Genomic DNA, 26,900 nt, shown 5'->3' on the forward strand with positions numbered 1-26,900 from the left:
AAAGATGGTAATAAATGTACAGAGGTTATAAGCAAGAGAGAAACTCACCAGTGGTGATGCCTTTGCTGAGGAAGCTGGGGCAGTCTTCACTGAAGAGCAGTCTCCAAGAGATGCTGCCTCAGTGAGGGTCAGCCCTTCAATGAGGTCTAAGAGGAGGTGGAGTCGAGCTCCACCCCTTCCGGGAGCAAAGCTACATTACTCTCACCAGTGCTCCCACAGCTGATCCAACACTTGCCTCAGATGATTAATCAGTGGTTCAGGCTGTGATTACCAATCTCCCAAACACCAACTTAGTAGGACCATTTTCTCTTGTCCTGGCAAAGGGGACGTATAAGCAGCAATTATTTCTGCTGTAAGATCTCTGAGGTCTAAGATTATTCTTCTACTGTGCATTCCAAGGTTTCCAATACCAGGCTTATGTTCCTCCAGCTCATCAGATGGCAGATGTAAAAATCCCAGATCTCACTTTATAAACTTTTTGCATCATAAGCAGTACAAAGATTAAAAAAATAATAAAACAAAACAAAAAACAACCACCAAACAAACCCAAGAACAAGTACACTTTATAGAGACTTAAAAAGAGGATCCCCCCCTGCTCCTTCTGGAGTTCAGTGTTCTTTAGATTGTGTTTCTTTGCAATCCTAGTGTAAGCATCTAGTTATAGTTTAATTAACCGCCAGCTGGATGGATGCCAATGGATAACAGTTATTAAAGAACTACTGTTTCAGGAGAACAGAGGCACCTACCTTTGTAACACAAGCTTTTTTTTTTTTTTTTTTTGTTTTGTTAAAATCCTTTGCCCATCATCAGTTCTACAGGCCTAACAAATGACAAGAATCATCTATTACTTTTCTAATTGTTTTTTGGGTGGATGTATAGTTAAGTGAAGTGAGATGTAGAAGAATCCAGCTTTGAGTGGAAGCTGAGACTTTCTGGGAAGGAAAGCTGATGAAAGCCTAAGTGTTATTTATTAGAAGACACATATATGCATAACAGATTTCACTTCTGTTAACATAAATTTCCATTTTATATTAAGACGAGACTACTTTCTAGCTTTTCTTCAGAGGAAAAGAAACATTTTGTTACAGCTACAGTGTGTTAAAATAAACACAAGGAAATAAACAGGTCCACAATATAAAATCTTCAGTAGTAACTCCAGTTTTGTTGGTATATTTTTCTTTAGCAAATCCTCTGCAGGGCATACAAAAACAGCAGAATAACTAAGAGCCTTTAAGTTTTAGTTCAGGAAGAAGACAGTCTTTTCTGGAGTACATTTCATCTGCTTTAACATCATCATTTGAACACTCTGCATTAAGAACAGAAAGGCCAGAGTAATACAGAATCAAATACTTGGGACAATGGAAACAATTTTTTTTCTTAAATAATATTCATTAATAAACACTCATAAAAACACATTTCACATAATTAAAAGTTCGTATGGACTAGTACCGTAATTAGGTTAAACCAGAGGTTCTTCATTGAGCAATCTGCTGGGCCTTTATGCCATGAAAAACATTTGTATAGGGGCATGAAGTTCACAATCAACAAATATCTCCATGGATAAACCTCTTTAGAGCAGCCATATTTCTTACAACACTATTATACCATCATCAATAGCATACTGTTTAAGAATACAGTTTACTACCAGAACAAGTGTCCCAGGAAACCAGTACCATTATACATTTGTATGTTAGTTCCCAATTGTTTGCAAAGATGACCAGGTATTTGGAATGATTTCAGGCGGATGGGCAATGACCGTGCTAGTCAACTGATTGCTGCACTCATCGCTCCATTTAGTGTCCCTCACTTCTTGCAAGTTGTAGAAACAAGTAATTTTCATGTTATAGATTAGTACAGCTGCACACTTCAAAATTGAGTAATTGTTACATATATCAAGACTTCCATTTAAATGACATACAGGGACTTAATTTACATTGTCACTGTTTGCTTTTGTAATTTACATCATGGCTGTACACTGAAGCCATATCTATACTATACACTTCGGCCAATGATGAGGGAAAATAGCTGCAATCCTGATGAGTACTACACTGCATACAAAGGCACAAATATTGTATACAAATGCAATTATACTGGGGGAAAAATCTCAAGTCATTCCTTCCTGCAGAAACTTCTTCACAGTTTTGCTGGTATAAGTCACAGCCCAGGACCCAGAAATACTCTGCTGGTATCACAGATAATAGCACAGCTGCAATGGTAGCAGTCCCAGGGTTCCCTGTAGCTTCAGTCCAACATTTTTTTATTTTTTTTTTCTCCTTTTCCACCTTAAAAGCAGAGCATCACATTGTGATACAAGGAAGTGTCCAGAATGGTAATTACAAACCAAAACAAAAAAAATCACATCAGAGAATCAGTAGCCAGCAAATATTTCAAACAAAGCTGCACCTTTCATCTGGATCCCGCTCAACTCAACCACTGTAAAAGATGAATCTATAAAGTGTAGAATGGAGGTGTAATGAAACAAATCTGAATCCGTAATTATTCAATATAATATACTGTATATACATACATATACTGTATATATATACAGTATATAATGTATTCTTAGATCCTCTATTTAAGATGCAGGCAATCTTTGTAGATCTATACATTTCCATATCAATATGTTATACAGCGTATTTTATACTCAAATATAAACCTAACACAGCACAGTAAATCAAACTGCAAAGTGTAGATTCTGTTAATGAACTTGAAATAATTTAATTTCCTTTTCCAGGTGCAGTGATGTTAACTGCATTTATGGAAGTGGTAACCAAATGCACTAGATGAGCTATGGAAATGCTAAGAGATGCTACCTGCTGGCATTTCAACCACCAGATCATTTTTCATTTTGATAATAAATACAAACTCCAGCCCCAATATAACGAAGTTTTAGAAATCCTCATTAAGTTTATAGTAAAGAGAAAAATTCCACTGGAGCATCACATAGTCTTGAAATGCATTTCAGCATCTTAACAACAAATAAAGTCAGAGTTCCAGCAATTTAGGAATTACATGTTCTCCACTAACAGCAGCAAATTTTAAATTCACAAGTTTCCTTCAAGAAAGGAATACAAGACTCGTAGAACTCTTAAGTTAATCCAAAATAAGAACAAGAGTCATTTTCATTGGCTTTTAATTTCTTCATTAGTTTAAGAGAGAAGGAATTACAGCTTCTGTGCATTTAGTAGGGGGGAAAAATAAAGTACTTTTAAACTCTGATCTAACAACAACAAAAAAAAAGCGCCCAGAGATTTGCAGACATAATAAAATTTATTTCAATTCCATGCATTACGGCAGCTACAAGGGTACTCATATGAAACTGAAGGACAATAACTTCTGTCCATACAATGTAACTCTAAGTGAAATGAGTGAGAATTCCTCAGTTACAAAGAAACAAAAACAAAAACAAAAAAAAATTAAAAACAAAAAACCACAAACCAAAAAAACCCAAAAAGGGTAAATCTGTTTCAGTTCTGAGTTCTATAAATTCAAATACAGTTCCTTAACTGTGAACTTTTGGGAAATGGGGTGGGCTCGCCACAATTACACAACTGAAAGTGTTCAAGGCCTTCTGAAGAAGCTCTGAATATACCTTTTTACTACTTCCTACTAATATTCTGGGAAATTAAAAAAGGAAATCAGCCTTCATCCTGATCGTTAGAAACAGGATAGCAATTGTAGACAGTCCATTTTAAAAGTGCAGCTAAATAGGGTTTAATTCTGCAGTTCCTTCAAGTTTCACTGAGTAAGATTTACACTGAACCAGTCTCACTTCTAATTTCCCAAGAAAAACTGTCACTGGTCCTCATGAGCTTACACTGCTTTTTTATATGCAAAAAAATTACAGACCAAGATTGATTCTGATTCTCCCATATTTCAGTACGTGCAAACTCCTGGCAACTTAAATAGTCTTTCTCCTTCCAACTGAATTGTAAAACAGCAAGGATTACCCAACCCTGTAAATTAAAGGCCGGACAAACTGAATAACTTACATAACTGGCACATTTTAATTGGCCCAGTTTTCCCACAAGAATGCAGCTCTTGCAAATAACAGCAGGACTATTGCCACCAATTTTCATTTCTGCAGTTTCACTGATTTACTGGCTGTTGGAACTCTCTGCAGATACGAATCTTAAAATGCTGATTTTTTTTATAAAGACAATATGTAGTTCTAGTCTGCAAAACTGACTGTATCTAATAGTGATGTTAAGTCAACTTAAGTTCGCTGAAAACATAAATGTAAAACTAAAGGAAGTGCCACATTAGCTCAAATGTTTTTAATTTTAAGGGTGCACCGAGCAAAGGAAAGGGGAAAAATGAATTCTTTATAATTACAAACTTGGTCAAGTGCCTAATTGCCTCATTTAAAACTGTGCATGTGGGAGGCTGAGAAGTTTAGAAAAATCCAAGTAACCAAATATCTACGTTACTCAATGGTTAAAAAGCTAATGCAACTGTCTGGATAAAAAACATTATTCAAAAGCAATTCAAATACTGAAAAAGATTTCAAATTGAATAGTTTTTATTAACATGGTAGTCATCTTTGTAACATGTGCACACACACTCGCATACTCTGAATTATCTGCCTGGAAAAAAAAAAAAAAAGGTCTCTATATGTCAGGGGAAATTAAACATTAAAAATCCATTTGAATTTCATAATTATAGGCAATTAAGTCCACATGACTACAAAGCTATTGCCGAATCTTTCCAAGGAAGCAGAATTTGGGAGAAAAAAAATTTGGGGGGAAATTCAGTGGCATAGCAGAGCTCTCAATATGAGAAAGCTGACATAATGTGGACCTTTGCTGTGAAATTTGTCTTTGCAAAATATGGGGAGAAGTTTATAAATGGGCAGAAAATAAGAAGGCGGTGTGAAGTAGGCTTTTGTAGAGTCGATTTTCCTCACAGTATTATGTGGGGGTCATTGAGAAAAATGCTTAGTCCTTCTCTGGAACCAGTTTCAGAACTTTTCCAATTGCAATGGTCTTACCTAAAGCAAGGAGACAAACACTGCAGTTACATATATTGTGGAAAAAAATATGCGTAATCTCTTAAGAAGAGAAAAGTTTCTCCAGAAACAAACGCTGTCCAGTGTACCAGGAATAATGCACATAATAAATTTGTACTGTATGATGAAAGCACCAGTATATTTTAAAAGCACAATAAAATAAGTAAGTAGAAATAGTAAAACCTGCTGTTTTCATATTAGGGAATACATTACAGATTGTGGGAAGTGTGCTCTGTATTCAGTTAAGCAGAATGCAAAGCTAGATCTGTTTATTGCTTTTAAAGGTAACACCTGTATCTTTTTGGTTTCTCAGTAGAGATGTTACTGTATTTGTATCCTGGGTGGACATTCCAGGATGTGTTAGGAAAACTCTGCTCATAATTTTTCAAATCCTGCCTTTTGTCTCAATAGTGCACCTTTTTGTAAATTACTCCTCTAACATAAAACACATTACTTGATTCTAGCAATAACTTCAACCAACAAAAATTTATTTACTTTCTGCCATTACACAGATACAGTAATTACAACTGTATGTCTGCATTCTAATGCGTCATTGTCATCCACAATCTATTTGAAACGACTGTATTTTTGTGGCACCCTTACCCTCATCTCTTAAGGTAAAGCGACCCATCTGAGGGAAGTCTTTGAATGTCTCAAGACAGATAGTTCCTGCCGTCCTTAAACGGGCAATGCATACTTGATCTTGTTTCACAAAACGGGGCCGTGTCTTACTTTTTTCTCCTGTTTTTTTGTCCACCAAGCAGATTAAGGCCTGTAAAAGAGGAAATAATAATAAAATAGCTGTGAATGCTAACACCGTGGTTATTTCTTTTAAGACTTACTGCATAAAATAATCATTACTGACCACACTTTTCAGAAGATCTATGCTAACAGCTACAGCCATTTTTATAACTTTATTAGTTATTTCAGATTACTCTTCACCCCAGCAAGTACACTGACTAGATTCATATCATAACTTACTGTTATCTCAACTTCTTCAATACAGGTGTGGATGTGCAGCACAGCGTTGTAACCCGGGCAGATAATGGATTTGTGCTCTATTATCACTATCTGTAAGAAAAAATTAATTTCTCCTTTTCTTCAACTCAAGAGAGCAGAGAACGATATTAAATGTAATTCAACAAACAAGCATAACATCTTTGTAAGATAAAGATTTTGAGATGACTAAGTTGTTTCTAAAAAGGAAGGTATGAAACTGAAGAATCATTTTGACAAGATCTTGTTTTTTAAGTTATAGAACTTAACTGAGAATTTACATTCAAAACAACATTTTTTAAACTCAGACTGATGATAACAGAATAAGCATGCACATTATTGTCAGTTTAGAGATACGATAACAAATGAGAAGTCTCAGAAGATACTTAAAACTGATAAAAATTACGTTTGGTGGAACAGGAAAAATATTTTGATGCTGTTTACCCACTTACATGGCAATCAAATGTTAATTATTCTACCTGGGCATCAAACGTGCGTCCAGAATGACACAGGTTGTTGGAATCACAGAGAATAAATCCTGGCAGAATCTCTTCCTCTTCAATTCCCTTCAGTCTGATCTTTAGATTTTCACCTGGGGCTACTGAATCAGTTTCTACATCATCAGAAAGGATTCCAAGAACTTCCACGTTGTGCTTTAGGCAAAAAATGCAGTTTTCTATTATCAATGTTTTAGACTGGTACAAAATCACTTCAACATAATGGAATTCCAATAAATGAAATCATTATAATTTAAATTTGTTATCAGTTCTGTAAGCTTCAGAAAACAATATCTGAGTGGTGAGTTACTAGAATTCAAAGCAGTGTATTTATTGAAAAAAGTTTTATTTCATGTAGTTCTATATCGCATCTTCAATAAATAGAAAGCAGATTTCAAAAAATATCCACTATGTCTCAAAGTAAAATTAGCTTAAATTTTAGTAAGATAAGAGGGACAATAGATGCATACTGTCAACTAAGGAGAATGCATCTACACTGCTGTACAGTCATTACATTCCAAATGAAATAGTTTGAAGAATAATGTGATCCATGAAATCTTTCAAATCTCAGAATTCTACAACATTTTACTTTTACCATCTTCTCCAAAAAACAGATGCGTGAACACACTCTAAGAAGTGATTAAAATATATTTTCTTGATCTTTCTATACAAAATCAGAAGAAACATTACAGTGCATCTTTATATGTTACTAGCCAACATAAAATATAGGAGCTTTTTCAGAAAAATGTTCCTGAAACTTAGGTTAAATAATCATTAACTGCCAAAGCAATTAGTAAAAGAAGAATGTCATTAAGAACACTGGATATTTGCTGAATAAGAATTCTGTAATAGTTTGGTTAAATGCATTTATAATTTCTTATTTTCTCCTACTCAACCCCAAAATAACAAGCAGTAGTTTTATAAAAAGCTGTTGCCTGTTAAGTGACCTTAAGAAAGCTGAAGTGATCTCAAGTAATCTTATGGAAACTGACATTTTGCTTAAGAAATACCAGCTTTCAATTAGCTATAAATGTCTTGATTCTCAAATATACAGTACATTTTCTAGCAAACTACCTCAGTGTATGAAACTGGAAGAAGCATCAGGATAATTCATGACAAATAGTTAAGAGCAAAATTTCCTTTTTTTTGTAAGAAACCAAGGGAAACAAACACAATCATTAGTTTAGTACGCTATACTTGCCTTTTCTATCTCTCAAGCTGTATCTTCAAATTCTTCATTTTTACATTTTTTTCAAAGCAAAACAATCATTCCAAATAGCTATTTTACATTAAGTAACAGTAACAACCTACTGAACAACCTACTCTTAACTAAAGCCATCCCCATGTCTTTTTGTGAGCCCTCTAATAAATGCAACATGAAACAGTTCAAATAAACTGTGTTGGTTTATAGCGCAGTGATTTAGTCTACAAAGAAGATATAATGTGAGTTACGAATGCTAAGGAAATAAATGACATGCATACATGCATGCATATATACACCTAGGAATGTCAGTTTTTACTTGAGTGCTTAGTTCTTAATTAAATTAAAAATGTTTTGTAGTAAATAAATATATTTAAGAATCAAGATGTTTTCAGAATAGAAACATTTTCCAAATATCTAAACTTTACCATACCTTATTTGGCATCATCACAAGCTGTTGTCCTTTGCAAATTGAGCCCGATTCCAGCTTTCCAAGGACCACAGTGCCCATGTCCTTCATGAAAACAAATTATTACATAATAACTAAAAACATTTTTTCTGAAGAGCCTGCTTTATCATACCTAGAAAAGGACAATTACTTAACCCTATGCAGTTATAAAGCACAGCAATACTTGATGCTTTGGAAACCGTTCTCATGAAACATTACAGATTAAGAGCCTTAATGCTAGTGATTTAATTCCCCTCTTTCAGTATTCCACAGTTGGAAACTGAAGCATATCAAAGACAAAACAATGCCCTTTAGAAAAACAGCAGTCAGTTTACTGCTTTCTGAAAATAAACCACTTATCAATACTATCATTTTAATTTGTACCTTATATTTATCCACAATTGGCAGCCTGATTGGTCCATCAGCTGAACGGTTGAAGTTTGGCAAGTTATCCAGATATGGAATAAATGGTAATCCACTAAAAGCATTTAAAAAATACTAGAGTGAATAAATGCAGTCTCACAAAGGGAAATGTTTTCATACGTTATTGTTAATCACTGTACCCTCTAACAGATTGCTGTATCCATCATAACATCCCACTAGTGTTAACATTACCCAAGCTAACACATTAACACCTAGGAAGTGCAAGTAGTTATATCTTAAGCATATTTTACACATCATTCCTTGACAGTCTTGCTAGATACACTAAATACATCAGCTAGTTCCAAATATTATTTTTGTTGATGTTTTAACTGCTGTGAAGAATAGTGGAAAATATGACATCCAGTAGGAGATGTGGCTCATCACTAATTATAACAGTTACAAGCGAACTTCACATCAAAACAATTACCAATCCTAGCAATGTGATCAATACAGCATCAGTGAAATTGAAATGGTAGAAAGGCACTTAATTCCACAAAACCAAAAATTAATTAACACACAGAATCTGTCATCTTCAAACTTCTATGGATTTTAAATTCAATTAATTACACATGCTATGGGTTCTTCCTACTACAATCACAATTCCTCAATTATTTCAACCAGTAATTCTAGAACACAGCTGAAATATACCAAGCCATACTTCCAACTTCCATTGTAGCATTTACTTCCATTGAAACATAACTAATGTGCAAGCTATTGAATTTAAGATACATACATGTACCAAGGACAAAATTCGGACTGTTCTTTAAGGTTTGCTCCAGTGAGTCCTGAGCAGGGCATGAAATGAATATCTTTTTTGGGATTAAAGCCAACTTTCTTCAAAAATGGCACCAATTTCTCTTTACATTCCTCGTATCTATTGAAATGAGCAGCAGACCAAGATAAACTTCAATTTTTCAAACATGACATAATACTGTGCTTAACAACAAAATAGCCTTATTTTTTAAGAAGCAAAACTAATAAAGCTCAGTGGCCAAATTGCATTTTCTCCTTAATCTTTCAGTACAACTTAGTAGTGCCTATTTCCCTTATTCTTCTGCTTCATAAAACATAATTAGATTTCTACCATTGACCAATTAATGGATGGATAAACAGCAACATATGCTAGGTATACTTTTAAGCAAGGGGTACAGGCCAAGACCATAAATAACTTAATATATTATTTGCTCAGTCAGATTAGCTTATAAAACAAAATATCCAGAGTCCTGAGGGTACATGAATAGAATGTGAACAGAATAATTCTATTCTTACGAAGAGCTTAAGAGACACATGGCCAAGCAATCAAGAACTAACAAATTAAACTACAGAAAGCAAAATAATCTCCTCTCAGGCTCAGTATAAAGTTTCAAAGTTACCAGAAAGAAAAAAAAGACAAAATAAGTAGAAATTAGCTTACTTTGATATCTTTTAATGAATTTTTTATTTTTATGTTAAACTCACCTTTCATTACTCCAGTTTACAGTTGGATCATCCATTTTATTAATAAGAACTATTAAATGTTTTACACCTGCTGTTTTTGCTAACATGGCATGTTCTCTTGTTTGTCCACCTTTTTCAAATCCAGTTTCAAACTCTCCTTTTCTTGCAGAAATAACCTAATTAAGAGTACATATTTTAATAATGAGGCTCAATAGTTTTCTCAGTACAACAACTGACAATTACCTTAATCCAAAATAACTTTGGGTAGTCAAAAAAAAAAAATTGATAAAAGCTTGGAAAATATACTAGTATAACCTTAATATTATACATCAGTTTCTGCACTGATGTATATAAAAACCACACAACAACTTTAAACTGTTTTAAAGAAGTTCTTCAGTTACTCCAAAAGACTAAGATTTAAGATTCTAAAATTTTGGCTACTTTAGCCAATTAAATTAGTAAACAAAATAAGTCAAAAGCTTAATGCCACAATACATCCAAAACAGAAGAATCTAATTCGCCCTTACCAGCACTGCAAGATCAGCTTGAGAAGCTCCACCAATCATATTTGGAACAAAGCTCTTATGCCCAGGAGCATCTAGAATAGTGAAGTGTTTTTTCTCAGTTTCAAAATAGGCACGACCTACTTCTACTGTTTTACCCTTGTCACGTTCTTCTTGGTTTGTGTCCAGAGCCCATGAAAGGTACCTACAAAGAACAAACATTGCTTTTATATTCATTTTTACTAAACTTAAGTATGAACATTTGGTTGCCATAAAATTTAATTTTTCCTTAACAATTCTTAGTCATATAAACACTACCAAACTAAATTTTCAACACCAGCAGTGACATTTATTGAACGTTATTCGAGTTTTACTGGCCAGCGCCAGCTGTCCTGCACATAAACCCGTGCAATTCTGAACACATTCTCTAGGTATGACCTAACCTCAAATACTACAGCACTGAACTTGAGGAAAGTTTGAAGAACACGTCTGGGACAAACACAAAACAATTCCTCTTTTTAACATAATTAACTGTTCTGATTTGCAAGAATTTTTCTGCCGCAAAATTAAGCGGAAGTTGGCTGAAATAGATGCTGGGGTTAAGGTCAGACAAATGAACTGAAGAATAAACTTTCTGAAAAAGATTTTTATTTCAGGCTTTGTGAAAACTGATGAACAGAAAAGAGAGAATCAAAGTAATACTCAATAAGTAGTAATAATTGAACTGGATTTGAAACACCATTATTTTCAAGCATTAACTGCAGCTTATAAAGATCTTTTGACTTTTTGACTTTTCTATTGTCTGGATGATTTCTGAAGAGACAATGCTAACTCAGCTGAGCAGTCATCGAGAGATGGAACATCAGGGACTATGTAACTGATAGACATCATGGCCAGTTCAAGAGATTCCGGAGTCAGAGGCTGCGCTAAATATTGAGAATTACAGTCATACAATCAAACTCTTCCCTAGGTACAAGCTAGTTTTTTGTTATTCACTGTAGTCTAGATAGTGAGCTAGATAGCATTTTGCTTGTAACAATACACATGTTGTTGTAAACCATAGCCTATGTTTCTGGGAGATTTCAGCCAAGCTACAAGTCAAATGTTTCTCAGCTTACAGAATGCATGGTAGCTGGATAACAAAGCTTCTTTTGCACTTTTAAGAAAGGAAATACGTCTTTGAAATTTGAACTGAACTAAGGTATATTTTTAAATCATAAAGTAAAATTGTTCAAATTTCAAGACTCTCAACATACAAAACAAGATCTTTGATAATGACAGACGTGTAATATTTTCTGTTGTATATCAGGATGTACTTTAAAGAATAAAAATAGCATCCAGGGAGGCACTCCTTGCTACTCTCTAAAAAACGAGAAAATCTGTTTCTAAATTGCCCATCATTATTTAGGAATGTTCCTAAACATTCATTATTATGGCCAACTTTCAACAGGGGAAATCATGCTTGCCTTATAAAAAAATAACACGTCAACTTTTCTACCCCTCTACCTCTTACATATAATACAGTTAATTCACTCCTGGAGAGTTCCATTGCTGCTCTCTTGCTAAGGAAGTTTTTGACTGCTGCTGTTCCAACTCCCTATGTTCCCTATGACAGCCAAAAATGAAAAGCTTCCTGAAGCAAAATCAGTTTTCCAGGACCTGTTTGACAGAGAACGCAGGCTGCTGTATGTGCTCCATGTGTGTGCGCATGTACAACAAAGAAATGAAGAAAAAAAACACCACAAACAAGACCCAACATTTATACTTGACAGCATCATATTGCCTAGCATGAAACTAAAGAACACGAGACCCCCATGTGCTCTCTCATTTTTCATGCAAATAAATGTTAGTGCCAAAACTATCCACTAGCTCTTCTTGTGCCTCCTACACTGACAAACCTTCATCTTTTTTATCTCTCTGCTGTTTACAGGTGAAAGACACAGACTGAATAAATCCAAGAAATGTTTAAGAAAAGCATCTGCCTTATACATTTTTTTCCAGACAACTGGGTGCTATTGTAAGATTAAAAAGAAAAGAAAAAGGGGAAAAAAACAACCAACCAAAAAAAACCAGTAAAACCTGTTTCAATATGAATCACACTGCTCAATATAGTCCCAGACAAAGCAGCACTGGAGGAAAACTAGTGGTTCCTCCTCTCCCAATCCAAACCCATTCCAGCAAGAAGCATGTCCTACAGGAACAGAGATTAAAAAAACTCTCATTTTCATCACAATGCAAAGTATGCTATTATCTTCAAAAAGTTTCATACCAGGTTTCTCTGTTTTTTTCTTTAGCTTCTCTTTCATATTTTTCAAGCGTTCTTTTATCCACCATCCCCGTCAAATACCTAAGAAAGGGGGGGGGGGGGGGGGAAAGTAATTTTACATAAGTAGGAATGTATTTCCAAATAGTTAAATAGTGATACTACTCCTACAGATAATTTTGAAGAATTGGATCAATCCAATGTGAATAGCAGTGGATTTCTCTCTCCACAAGAGGCCACACAATTATTTGTAAGTACACCATCACTGCTTAACGGCAGATAAATATCTCCTGTAAGCCTACTTGTAAAACATCCTGCAGTAACAAGTTTCAAAAGGAACATCTCATATCTACATACTGGAGATACGAAAAACTAAGAAAAAGAATTAAATGAAACATCTCTAAATCTAGAGAAAAGTATTTTTTGTCTCCTTCTTTCTACTTATAGCAAGTAATCTATTATTTTTAACAGAGATCTTTCAGTTAACCAAACAGGTTGATGAGGAGCATACAGATGAGGAGCGCACATCACAACATTCAGGTTTTTCACTCACATATTTTCAATTTATCTTCTGATAACAGTAATCTGCTTAGTTTACAATTGAAAAGTCAGCAACAGTAAATAGAACATTAACAACAATGCACCCTCTTCCTTCACAGCCCCCTACAATGAAGTGATGTTCGGCAAAAACAAAAGACCACAGAAAAATTCCTACAAAAAAACCCAAACAAAGCAAAACCCAACCGTTCAGTAACCTAATACGTTGGTAGGAGGGTGAAGAACAGAAAAATCCTTGTACATGGAGAACAGACAGATAATAAAATATTAATTTGCTCTTGTATGAACTACAAGGTTAAATGCAGCATGACAGTTCCAACATTCCAGTTTTGTCAAAACAAACCAAGATGAAAGTGCCAAGACAAAGACCTCCCTCTTTTGCTGACAATATTATTTTAAAATCCTAGGAATACTTTGCATCAGCAGGACAACATCTATTTCTTCATGTACCACATTCCACTCCTTCTTTTGAAGAACCGTAAGAGCTGCATTTATTTACTTATGCCACACAGAATACTGCATTTTCTAGGTACTATTTCTAAAATACACTTAAAATTATCATTTTAATTGTTCATTTTAATTCCAATTAAATCTGATTAAAACCAAATTAAGCATGCCAATGTTAATACAGGATATGCACTTTTAATTCTCAAGAAAAGGACAAAGTGCAAGCACAAATAATATAAAAGCATAATGAAAAATAGTCACAAATAGAAAAAAAAACAATTGAAGGTCTTTTCCCCCATTTAATAACACGTGCTTTTGCAGTTGTTTCCATGAATAGAAACTCCTAAGGTTAGATCTGCTGAAATTAAAAAAACCTTCAAAGACAACAAACACAGTGATACTTTATCACAAAAATATTAGTATGATGAGTCAATTCAGAAAGAAAATAACTTATTTTACTTAATGCATTTTAATTCGCAAAACAAAACAGCAAATCTAAACATTTCATTTGAGTTTCCTTACATTATTTGTCCTCCAATAGTTGACTTGCCAGCATCTAAAAAAACCAAACAAAATAAACAAAAGTGTTAAGTCATTCACAATTTAAAATAAAATTCCAGGGAAACTAATAATAATAATAATAATGCTTTAGTACATATCAACATAGCAGCTCTTGTAACCAAAGAAAACTCAACAAGTTGGGATCCAGCAAAAGCATGGGGTCAATACATGCATAAAACTCTCACGAAACCACTACCTCTCACCCTTGTACTAGCTTCTACAGGCTGCTCCTTATAAAATAAAGATGTACCTCTGACTATTGCCTCACTTTTGTGCAACTCTGCTCTGAATTTACCTGAAGACTAAGTTAGAACACTAAGCACTCAAACTGGTAAGAGATCCCATGATTCAATAGTTCTTTTGTACATTAGATATGTTAAGCATTGTTTTTTGATTCTGTCCTTTGAATCACTATCACAGGTTCGTAACTTCAGCACTCAGAAGAGCAGGTAGTCGAAAAAAAATCATTAACACAGACACTACTGTGCCCAAGGGAACACAGACAAGTTCATCCTTGCCACTCTAACCCTGAAAGACGTGTATTTTTTTCCCCAAAACACGTTTATTAGGACAAATGTTCAAATTAACCTCAAGGAAGGATGAATAGCAGCATCCAAAGAAAAAGCAGGATTAATTTCTAATCTTTCCAGATAGTACAAAATACAATACATTACTTACTATCCTTATAACTTACCAACATGACCAATGAATACTACATTTACATGCTCTTTTTTAGGAGCACCTGGTGGTGCTACCACAGATTTCAGTTTTGGTATTTCCTCCTCCTCTTCCATCATTTCCTGAGTGCTTTCTTCTGAAGGTCCTGCATCCACTACTGGACCACTTCCTAGTTCTGCTTCACTTGTTTCTTCTTTATGTTCCCACGACTCTTCCGGGGACATCTCTGTCTCTCCATTTTCCACTAAAAATTAACCAAATAGATACACTCAACCAGATCAACAAACTAAAAGAAATGACTACTGAGAACAACCCCATCCTCCAGATGCAATCAAACAGTATCTATTATCAAGTCTGACGTCTTTTTTTTTTTTTTTTTTATGTTGCCCATAAGGCAGATGCTCGTTTCTGAAACAGTTATTACTAGGAGCTTCCACACAATCCTGTGTGCTGACAACAGAAAACTGTTTCATAGGCATTAGGAGACTTCTGTTTTAACAAAGCAAAAATTTTATGGAGGAAAAAAATTATCTGAAAATCAACACAGATATTCATGCTGGTCTGAATCCATAGATAAATACGTTTAGAAAGAAAAAGGGACGGACAATGGTTTAAGTTTTCCCAGAAGCCATACAAATACAAGTAGAAAGATATTATTTTCACATTCTAATTATTCATAGTGCTAACATCTTTCATTAATTGCCATTTCATAAGTTAGTAAAACTATTTTCTAATGCAAAAATTACTTCTGAATAAAACACTGCTGCTTTCTCAATGTAATCCAACTGCATCTGTCAATGCATACTTGTGGTCAGTTCTCTTTGCTAATCCAAGCATAATGACCTGATGAAAATTAGTAAGGACCAAGACACAAAGGCTCAGTAAAGTACTCTTCAAACCTTGCTTATAATGATAACACATATGATAACACAGTTGTGGCTACTTTATAAACCTAATATAGTGAAATAGAACAACTGTCATCTTACCAACAGATTCTGAAATTTCCATGTTAACAGCAGCATTTGAACCTAGGGAAAAAAAAAAAAGGAATCATTAAGTATATATATTTATCACAACAATATCAGGAGAGTTAAACTAATAAATGTATAGTTCAGATGCTCAGACACTTCCCCATGCTATTTAACACACCCTTATTCAGTTTTAAAATTTCTGCTTCATGCAACCTTTAATGGCCTCCAACAAACCAGTTGGTTCTTATGCACCATGCAGAGCCTGCATTAATGCTGTAAATAGTCACTGATAACAGCAGTATGATGAAAAAAAGAATGAATTTCAGAAAAAGATGATACATGTTTCCAAAAGTGAGATTCTTTGTAATATTTATGTTAAGTTGTGTTTAATGGAGCTGCACTGTATTGTCAGAACATAAAAATCACCTTCATAAGAGGCTGCCTGCTCCTCTGGAGAAGACTCTACTGGTAAACCTGCATAGAAAAAAAAAAAGTTAAAGTACACTGTTATAATCACTGTCCACACACACACACACACATATATATATATATGCTCATATATAGATAGATAGATATAGATATAGATGAGCATTCCTTCAAGAAGAGTATTTAAAGACCACTTCCCCCATGCCACACACCAGATATAGTTTCCAGGCACAAATACTTCCAAAGAGTGTTCCTTCTAAGTGGTAAAAATAATACATCAGAAAATAGTTCCTTATCCCTCAAAGATACACTAAAATTAAACTTCATTTTAAAGGGAGCTATTTCTCTATTCACAGTATCATACCCCATCCATCACTTTTGGGCACACTTGCTTAACTGTTAAAATCTAACTGATGTTTATAAACACGAAAACCAGCTTGACTGTACCCAAATAAACATGTTAACTGTGTCACAGCGTAGGGAAAAGTTCTGTGAGCTTCACCTGATAAGCATACCTACAACACTGTTCTGCCTCCTAAATCTCATATAAGCACTGAGTATAAGACTGAAACAAAGTAGAATAAATTATTAAGGCCTTCGTTAGAGCCATTGGATGACACATTCACACACCTACTAAGTTTGGCAGTCTTCTTAAATACTCTAATATAGCCACATTACCTGGAAGGACTTCCCACTAGTTGTATGTATCAAAGACATAGGTACATTTACTGGATAGAGCATTCCACCTTCTGACACACTCAATCATGCCACTAAACCATATGCTGAGGTACAGCTAACTATTAAACCTACTAAGAGAGATATGCTCACATTAACAGTGTTACCACCTGATGTTCTGGGGCATCATTCCATACCATCAAGAGGTATTCTATCATTCTATAACCTTATCTATTAAAAACCCCTTAATAAAACAAAAACATGCAGAAAAGGACCTGATTCTAAGCCTCTTTGCTTTAGCATTGCTTGTGTATTTGCTGCATACTTCTATAAACTGGAGCAATGCTAAAAAGCTGGAAGAGATCCAGATGACAAAGCTGGCAGGCAGGGTGAATGTGGGTCAGAGCATAACAACCAGTGAACAGCAGCAGCAGAAAGGGCACAACAACATAAAAGAAAACTGTTCAGATCAAGGTTCCCTATACTCCCGTATCATATCACTTATGACCCGCATGCCACAGTTCCAGTGCCACAGGATCAAAGCTTTAAAAGAATGATTTGGCATGGTAAGTAAAAGCAGAAGAGAGATCTTGAGAGGTTTACCTTGAGATTCTTTGCAAGAATTATTATTCCCATTTGAGAACTGGGAAAATGTCCACTTGAGCATGGTAAGCAGGTTGCACAGAATTTAAGTATGAACATAAGGCCTATGTTTTGCAACACTTGAAACCATCACTTGGTTTCACACATGTAGAACTACTTTCATTACAGTGTCACTTCAGCGAGCCCCTGATTTTACTCCCAATGTTTCTCCACAGTGAAAAACTTGTCACATGACAATTCTGTGTACTTGTTCTCAAAGAAAAGTTCTACAAGTAGTTTCATTGGATTATAGCATCAGTCAACAGCAGCATTCCTAAAAGTTTCAGTTCTTACTTTCTGGTTGGTAATCCAACAGGCATTCAGTGTAGAGGGGGAACACTTGCTCATAAGAAACTGAGACAGGAAATTGTTAACATAAAAAGGATGGGAACAGTTCTTTCTCTTGAAGAGTAGCATTCCTGAAAGCACAACCATCTGTTAATTGTCATAATCTAACCAAACTAGAAAAATGAATATATTTTTGTGTATGGATGCCACACAGTACTAATACCACACAGAATCCAAGGGCAAGACCCACTCTTCATTGCCAAAGCCAGTGATTAAATTCTGGTCACTGAATCACAAAGTAGCACATATTTTACAAGAGGACTCGGACTTACATAAGACACATACTGCTCCTTCATAGCAGGAAGGGAATACAAGCTACTCTTGAAAAGGTCATTGTGAAGTAAAATAGGACTAATCAATTTCAAAAAGAACAGGCATTAAATGATGAAAAGAAATGCCCTTCAGTAATTTCTTACTTCTGATAAAGAATTTCAGGCTAAGGCAGGTTATTCCAGGCACTAGGACACTGCAAATTACTTTAGGAAAAAAAAAATCTGAATTCAAAGTTCCAGATTTGTCATTTTCTCTGTGTGGAAACGACCAAATATCCTGAAGTATGCTTTAAGACAAATCACACACACACACCCCACAACCAAAAAAACAAAGGGATGCAGTTCTACTCCTTAAACAGCTGGGTCCGCTGCATTCTTCATCTCTGCATCAGCCCTACTGCACAGGAATCTGGGTTGATCAAAAATTGAACTACTCCCAGACCTTTTGGGTCTATCAGCTCTTCAAACCATTTATCAGCTGCTATAAATGAGCACTGCTGTTGCCACTAGAGCACACAGAATAGCTCTCTCAATAATTTAAGGAAAAATACTTGACCATTAAGCTCTGAAACAGTCTAAGGAACATTTGGATCATAGGGGAGGGAAGGCACAGATAATAATTTGGAAGCAGACTTACTTCCTAGCAGCCAATGCCAGTTTACAGCTTGAGAAAACAACCAAATCCCACACAGTCCCTGCAGCAAAATGCTTTTTAACAAATTCAGAGGACTTAAGTAACCTTGTTCATTTCCCCTGGTCAGTAAAAGACATTGTAACAGTACCTTTAAAGACAAGGGAAATTGAGGAAGGTTCCAAACAGCCCTTTGAACTTACCCCAACCTTCTCAATACACTCAAGTAGATGTTCAAAGTTTCAGATTTTTACATTTTCTGGAAGTCACTGAAGTAAGAACTTTTAAGGCTTACTACCGTTATAAAAATATTCTATACAGTAAATGGAACGCAAACAAAAAAAAAAACAAACAAACCAAACAGACACCTAACAAAGCTTAACAGTTCTGGATTCTCACCTGGGAGCATAACTCAGATAGTATTGTCATCACATTGATTAGATTTACAATGCAGTTTGCATGAATTGTGCCTTCAAAGTCATTACATGACTAAAATGATATGAAACTGTGTTCAGTAGTGTTTCAAGTTTGGGGTTTAGGTGCGGCTAACACCACTTAAACTTCATGCAGCACCTCTCATACTCCATCCTTCCTCAAACTATAACTCAAGAATGACTGCTGCATTTTTGCATTTCTTGTTCAGCACATCACAGGAACTGAGCAGTTTATCTTTAGGCCTTGACAAACTCCTCATCAGAACTCAGGGTTCTGATTACATCAGTGCTGAAAGTAAAAGCATTGTAATTATCTACTGGTAGACCAAAATTGCATTTATCTACAGGTAAACCATTAGACTTCATGTAATGCAGAGTCTAGTCAGAATAAAACTCTTTTTTTTCTTTTAACAATATTCACTGAAGCAGTACATATGATCCCAGAAGCGAGTTAAAAATTGCATTATTTTTAAAACAGGGTATGTCTCTTTAAAATACCGTTGATGACTAAAAAAAACCTGCAAGATTTCACTTTGTCTATTTAATTTATACTGTATCCTACTACAGCTGAAGCATTTGTTAGGTGCTATATCAGGTGGCTTACTTGCAAGCATTTTGTTATACAACAGTTTAAATTACCCAAGTAGATCCAATAAAACCCAATAACATCATCATTCAACCTATGAAAATATTTTTCAAAGCTCTATCTAAACCAGGGAGTTAACAACATTGAGAATTTATGCTTCCTATTTGCCAGGGCTCAAAGATTAATTAATTGGTCTGGAAGGATATCTGGCACTAAAAGGCAAGGTTTAAAGATGAGATGTGGCAGGTCCAGTTGATGACAGGATTTACTTGGAAGATCTTTTCCAACACAAATGCTTCCACAATTATAACATCAAGTTCATAACAGTTCAGTCTTGTAAAGACATCTCCATCTTTATCTGAACTGAAACATTCACCAGAAGCACAGAATAAGCAGATAGCTATCTCCTCATAAGCAGATACTGTTCTGTGATAACTGATAACTCCTCAGAAGCAGTTGCCTGAACCACAATGCAAACACTTTCATAGAATCTGCTGTTATGGCTTGAAGAGAAGCTGTAATTTGCTTCTGTGCATAGCAGAACTCAGCTCTCAGACTTCTCTGTTGCAGGAGAGCTAAGAATCCAGGCTGGTACCTTCAATATAGGTTTAATTAAATGGTTTGTACAACAGAACAAAGAGAGTGGAATAACAAAGAAAATACAGGGGGGAGGAAAAACTAGAAAGAGACAAATTCAGTTAGAAAGAAGTCTTATCTGAGACTATACAGCAATTTTGTTGTTCCAATACAGGCAACAAGTTCCTTCCCAGGAATTCCTGGAAGGCAAGAGATAAGAAATGCACCCACATTATGAATCCCACCACCTTTTCTACTTGTGATTTGAATACCTGAGCTCAGTACATATTTACTAAATAGTAATATATTCACAGAAACTGTCATGAATTACAGTACAGATGTTTGTTCCCCACTTAAAAAAAAAAAAAAGGAAACTTCACCACAGTAAAACTTAAAGTTTCAAATCAAACCTACAGAGCAAAAGAATCAGAATGAAAGAGACTGTTAGTTCTAAAAAAAAATAAAAAATTCTAAGCACAAGTTCTAGAGCTAAATTAAATATTTCACATTCAATATTCTAAAATACACAGAAAGAAAACACTTTCAGGAGTTCACTGTAATTCAGGAAGTTGTTCTCTTAAGTTCATTTACATCCAAAGTTACTTTCTCTCTTCTCTGACTTGCTTCACACGGTAAGACCCAGCACAAACAGAAGACAGCTGCATCTAGCTTTTAAAATGAATAAATATAAGAGAAGTTTTAATAGTTTTAACATGATTTAGTAATAGTCATTTAAAAATACCACTTGCTTTGTATTCACAGGATTTTCTGACACGCTAACTTAGTAAGAGACCCACCTTCTACCTTCCTCAGTGAGGACAAACACCTTAAGTTTATCTTACACAAAACCAACATGCTTGTTTACAACTGAGTCTAAGAAAGCTCGTGGTGATTTTCAAGAAATACAGTGAAAAATAAGAAAATTTCTTTACAGAAAAGTATCTGTGCTGAACAGACATACTGATTTCTCAGACAGATAGTCAGAAAAAAAACATAGCTCTCAATTAAAGTATTTAATGTTCCTACCCTTTCATGAATGCATCTCAAAACCTTGAGGAATAGAGCCAAAACCCTGTAGAATCCATGCATTTTTAGCAAATTAAACTCAGGTCTTAAGATATATGCGTACAAGTTGCATGTTTCAGTATTGAGTCACCTGTCCTAGCTAACTTTTGTACTGAAATTGTATCAGCTTCACTTTCATACAAGTCTCTTTGCCATACACGTCTCTGATCAAACACTGTCACTTCTATTCCTTCACAACAAAACAACATTTCTGTCTTAGCTTCAGACGACTACCTGCATCTCTTTCTTATATGTTACATCACAAAACTGGAGGAAAATGACATGATTTAGTAAAACTGAACTTCTATTTTGAATTTTCTATTTTCTATTGAATGTTCCAGCTAGCTACAAAGTAAAGAAAAATGAGAGCAGGGAAAACCAAAAAGACAGATGCCACTACATATGCACAGACTAAGGATACTCGGCTGCTTGAACATAACTATTTCAAGAGTAACCTTTACAAATCAATATTTACAGGCCTGAGAAGATTTAGGGCATGAAACATTCTAAGGGGCATTGAATCTTTAACAAGGTGTCTGCTTTGCTCAAAACAAGGTGCAAGTGATCTAAACTGGTCATTGCTGAATGCATTCAGAAATCTGCTTGAAGCGGTCAATATAACATAAACATTAGAAGAAGCAGTAGCACTAATGCTACCAAAAGGCTAAGTGTTATCCTTCCCTACACCAGCTGTTAGATTATATTCCCTTTTTTCTCCCCTTACTGTTTTATTACTGACACTTTTTCCTTTGCACAAGCATTGCATACAACACTGATCAATTTAGGCTGGAAGCAACTATGGGACACATCTTCTAGTTCAGTTTTCTGGTTCAAGCAAAACCAGCAGCAAAGAGCAGAAAAATGACATGTAAAAACTAACAGAGTAAATAAAGCCCATGCAAGGGAGCTGCAACTTTTTTTTTTTTTTTAAACCAGAAATCCCACACACATTCAAGTACTACGACAAAAACATAAGCACAGTAATATAAGTTGATGCTGCACTGTCAGAGATGTTTCATTTTGGATAAATTCTGTTTGGATTTCAGGTATGAGAAAATGAAAGCATTAATAATTCAAGTGAGAAAAAAAAAATTGCAACTGTTCCTTTGTGCCTTAATACAGAAACAAACAAAAACAACAGCATCTTACATTGATCTGCAACATTAACATAGTAAGAATAAGTCACAGAATAGCAAAGCTGCAAGGTGCAGCAATGATGAAGAATGTTTAGAGGCATTAACAGAATCATGTTATTAACTATCATACCTTGGCTTAATTTAGTTGAGCTTGCTAGTCCAGCAAAAGCTTTCTAAAAGAACCTTCCCTATGAGTATAATTTGTCCAAGATGTTCTCGGTGTGATTCATTGGAAGGCACTCTGTGCTATCTCTATCTGTTACAAACAAAATTTGGAAGCCTCTATTTCACATTTCTGATGGAACCCCCAAAAAGATTTTAAGCATATGAGTTTTAACATAATTTGATAAAAGCAAGTCCTCACAAACACATCTGAACACATTTTTAAAGATACATTCCTTACGTTCAGAAATTTAAGCCCTATACTCTTTTTGCTTATAATCCAACAGTAACTTGCTTCTAAACTGATTCTGAAAATGTCTGCAAGCAAAAGCCACATTAGCAGTAAGTGCTGCTCAGATTTTCTCCCTAGCACACAATTTGCTATCAAAAGAAAGCACAGTGAAAAACATCTAATTTGGAATGTAGGTATCAGAAGCTTCCTAACTTTTCTAAAGCATTATCTCATTCCCTGAATGTTTTTTCTCTGAATGTTATTTCCATGCTCTAAACAGAAGTATCAGGATTTTTAGATAAATTACCAAAAATATGAAGTTACTGTGTGTAAAAGGAGACATTATGACATATGACAGCCAGATAAATGAAATCAGTTCTGTGGAATTTTTCTACATCCAATGCTATTACTGCACGTTGATCTTGATCCACAATACACTCTGAATTACAAAAGAAACACAACACAACTCAAAATCACAGCAACAGAAAGTTCTAAGGAGAAAAGCATTACTAAAACTTTTAGTTTAGGCCACTTTAAGTTCAGGCCACTTAAGCTGGCCAATAGTTATGTAGATTCTTCTTAAGAGTTCAGATATGAGTTCTTAATTCAAAGAAGTATTTCTACAGTCCTCAGTACAGGTAATAAACACTTTTTTCCCCACAAAGTAATAGAGAATGTAACTGCCTACAGAAGCAAAAGCAAACTGGATTGCTGAAAAGTGACCTATGATTATACAATGGTGCTGAATATGTTGTTCTGACTTCTTTCCAGCGCCAGCTCCACCTAGTCTTCCCAGCCAGGAAGCAGCTGTCACTTTATAAAAACACCTGTCAGGACAAGACTTTTAATTACTTTAACTGAGAACATCAAACCTGAAAAAATACATAGCAAATAGAGTACATGGGTTAAGAAAAACTGATTTATCTTATTAATGAGAGTAGTGAGTAGAGAAGAACAGCAGACCTATTTAACTTCAGAGACACTCCAGTCTAAGTACGGAAAATTAAATTCTAAATCTCAAAGATACAGAAACAAGTTAAATTCAAATCAGGTGGATCACTGCACTATACAGGAAAGGCACTCTGAACTAAGATCAAAAGAAAAGCTATCCTAATCACCCCAGATGACCAACAAGCTTTTGGTAAAGTCATCCTCAGCCTCTGGAAAAACAGAAACTTACCATAAGCCTTTTTAGTAGCAAAAGAGGGGAGAAAAGCATAAACAAATAAATACAATGATCAGGTGAGGAAAAGTAGTTCAAATTCTATGAAAATGCTGGAAGTCTTAGGGGAAAAAAAAAACTTTTACAGTGTGGGTGAAGGAAAAAAAAAGTTCTAACATTCAAAACTACAAAAAACTTTTCAGTCAAAGCACAGATTACAAAGCTAAAAAGATGTAGATGCAAGGTTGGCTAAAAAACACACAAGACTTAAATATTTCTTAAAGCTGAATCACACGTTTAGAACAGCCTCAAACTTCCTGCTCTACCTTACAGTGAACCTTACACACCAGTAAAACTTAACACACACATTTATTCTGAAAAAAATCCAATAGTCTGTCCAAGGCTTCTTCAAAGTACATTTTAATGCACTGACACATTGCCTGCTCACATGGAACAAAAGCTACATTTCTCAATAAAGCTAAGGAATACTTAATAGCTGTTAAAAAACAAAACAAACAAAACAAACAAAAAAAAAAACAACAACACCACAACACTCAATGGTGGCTAATGAAAATTTCACAGGATCATATGTGAAACTTACAAATTTCAGCTACCAACATCAGCCAAGCACACATCTTGGGGAGTGCCAGACTAACTCATGTATTAAATTAGTATGCAATAAATGACAGGCCTTGATGAACACAAAATCATAAAAATCATAGACACAAAATCACAGCAAGTTTATTTCAAACTGCATCAGGAAGGGCAATTCCTGTATTCCAGGAAAAGAAAACACAGGAAAGTGTTAAACTGCCATACTTGACCAGGTCACAAACTCCTTAGCTGCAAGTATGACACTGAAATATTGTCACAAAACTAATCAGCACATCTGATGTCTGGGAGAACCTTCAGTTTAAAGCTGGAAATTGAGAAGAAGCTCTCCTTAAATTTCCCACATGCAAAGTAAACTTAGTATTAACATTATCTGCATATCTCTTCAAAATTAAGAACTGGGCAAACTACAATTCCTTCCACTGTCAGAAGCCAGATGGACAAAACTCCATTCCTTCCAAGTTGCTTACCAGCTTCATGTTAGAATAGTTAGCTACTTGATGTGATCTTCAGAAAGACATTTAAAACATGCTTGAAAAACTGGTGGCAGAAGCAGTGCTATTTTCCCAGTAACACTACACATATCACCACCAAAATCATCAGCCAGTGTCTCTAGAGGTTGAGAAAAATGACCACTGCGGTTCATTCTCACCGTGAGCGACCCTTTCCAAGTGAGGGCAGGCAGGACAAGGCACAGGCCCCCACATACAGAGCACAGCACCCGCACCGCGGCTCGGCCTCCCGCGAGGTCCCCTCCGCTGAACCACCGCGCCCTGGGAAAATCCTCCCCAGGGCCCCAGACTTCGGGGAAAAGGCGAGTGGCAGCACCTGCCCCTTCGGCCAGACAGAACCACGTGACGCCCCATGCGAAGCCCCTCTGCTGTGCGAAGGCTCTCTCACGGGCGAGGCTTCAAACCCCCGTGTTCTCCGGGCCTAGCACTCCCTGCTGACCCCCGTCGGGCTGCGAGCTACCTTCCAGGCCAACGCAGACCAGCCCAGCCCGGCTCCCTCACATTCCGGAGGCCCCACGTAACCCTTCTCCTCTTCCCCCGCGCCGGGCCCTCAGCCGTTGCCCCGCACCCTTTCAACGTGGCTCTCCCCGGCGCCCACCCCGTCCCTCTTACCGTGGGGCGGCGGCAAGCCGGGCGGGGGCGATGGTGGCGGCAGGCCGGGCGCCGGAGCCCCTCTCAGGAAGGACGGCACGAATTCGGCGGCGTGGACGTTGGGCACGAAGGGTTTGGCGTTGACGTTCAGTTGCCGGCTGAACGCCGCCCCGAGCAGCTCCTGCTGGGCCTCGGCCTCCGCAGCTGGCAGGGCGGAACCTGGGCTGGCGCCGCTGCCCGTCTCGACGTCCGCCTGATCCCAGCAGTCAGGAGCAGAGTCACTGCTGCTGCCGCTGCCGTTCGCCTCCATTTCGTGGCTGCCCCACAAGCCTCTGCGGCCCTAAAGCGTCTCCCAGCGTCCGGGGTAAGAGGAAAGCCGGCAGCGGCACCGACTCAGCACTCGCTCCGCTGATTCCGCGTGTACTCGACCGCCCCGACGCGCAGCTTAGTATGGCCTCCCGGAGTTGCCGTACCTCCTTCTTCCGCCCTTCCCTGCCGCCATTTTAGTAGTTTTTAGCTGCTCGGGGCCTCGTCCCACAGTACGGACCAGTAGGAGAGCGGGAACTACAATGCCCGTCTTGCATTGCGCCAGCACCACCTCCCCGGAAGAGATAGTTATCTGCGTCTCCCGTGCTCTTAGAAACCACACTTCCCATCAGCCTTTGCGCTCGCCTGTCGCTCACGCGGATTCCGCCCGCAGTTTCTGGAGAGATGGAGGGGGCAGTTGGCGCCAAGGCCTCAGCGGGGAGAGCTGTGCGTGTCCCGGCAGCCCTTGCGGCAGGGCTCTGCCAGGAGGTGCTGGTGGAGCGCTGCGGAACTCTGGGAAAGGGGGTTCGGAAATAGTGTG

At 36.6% G+C, this 26,900-nt stretch overlaps 1 protein-coding gene across 1 annotated transcript; it reads right to left on the reverse strand.

The window, feature by feature from the left end:
* Positions 1-1,142: 1,142 nt before the first annotated feature.
* GSPT1 (G1 to S phase transition 1) lies at positions 1,143-26,507 on the reverse strand. Its single transcript, XM_015876435.1, has 15 exons — positions 26,075-26,507; positions 16,418-16,465; positions 16,007-16,048; positions 15,037-15,264; positions 14,304-14,337; positions 12,783-12,860; positions 10,538-10,718; positions 10,032-10,186; positions 9,307-9,447; positions 8,535-8,628; positions 8,136-8,216; positions 6,484-6,657; positions 5,990-6,079; positions 5,612-5,780; positions 1,143-4,990 (listed from the first exon to the last, which is right to left on the reverse strand). The coding sequence occupies exons 1-15, from the start codon at positions 26,361-26,363 to the stop codon at positions 4,938-4,940; spliced, it is 1,857 nt and encodes a 618-aa protein (XP_015731921.1). The 5' UTR covers positions 26,364-26,507; the 3' UTR covers positions 1,143-4,937.
* Positions 26,508-26,900: the final 393 nt, after the last annotated feature.

This window comes from Coturnix japonica, chromosome 14, assembly GCF_001577835.2.
Source record: "Coturnix japonica isolate 7356 chromosome 14, Coturnix japonica 2.1, whole genome shotgun sequence".
Taxonomy (NCBI): domain Eukaryota; kingdom Metazoa; phylum Chordata; class Aves; order Galliformes; family Phasianidae; genus Coturnix; species Coturnix japonica.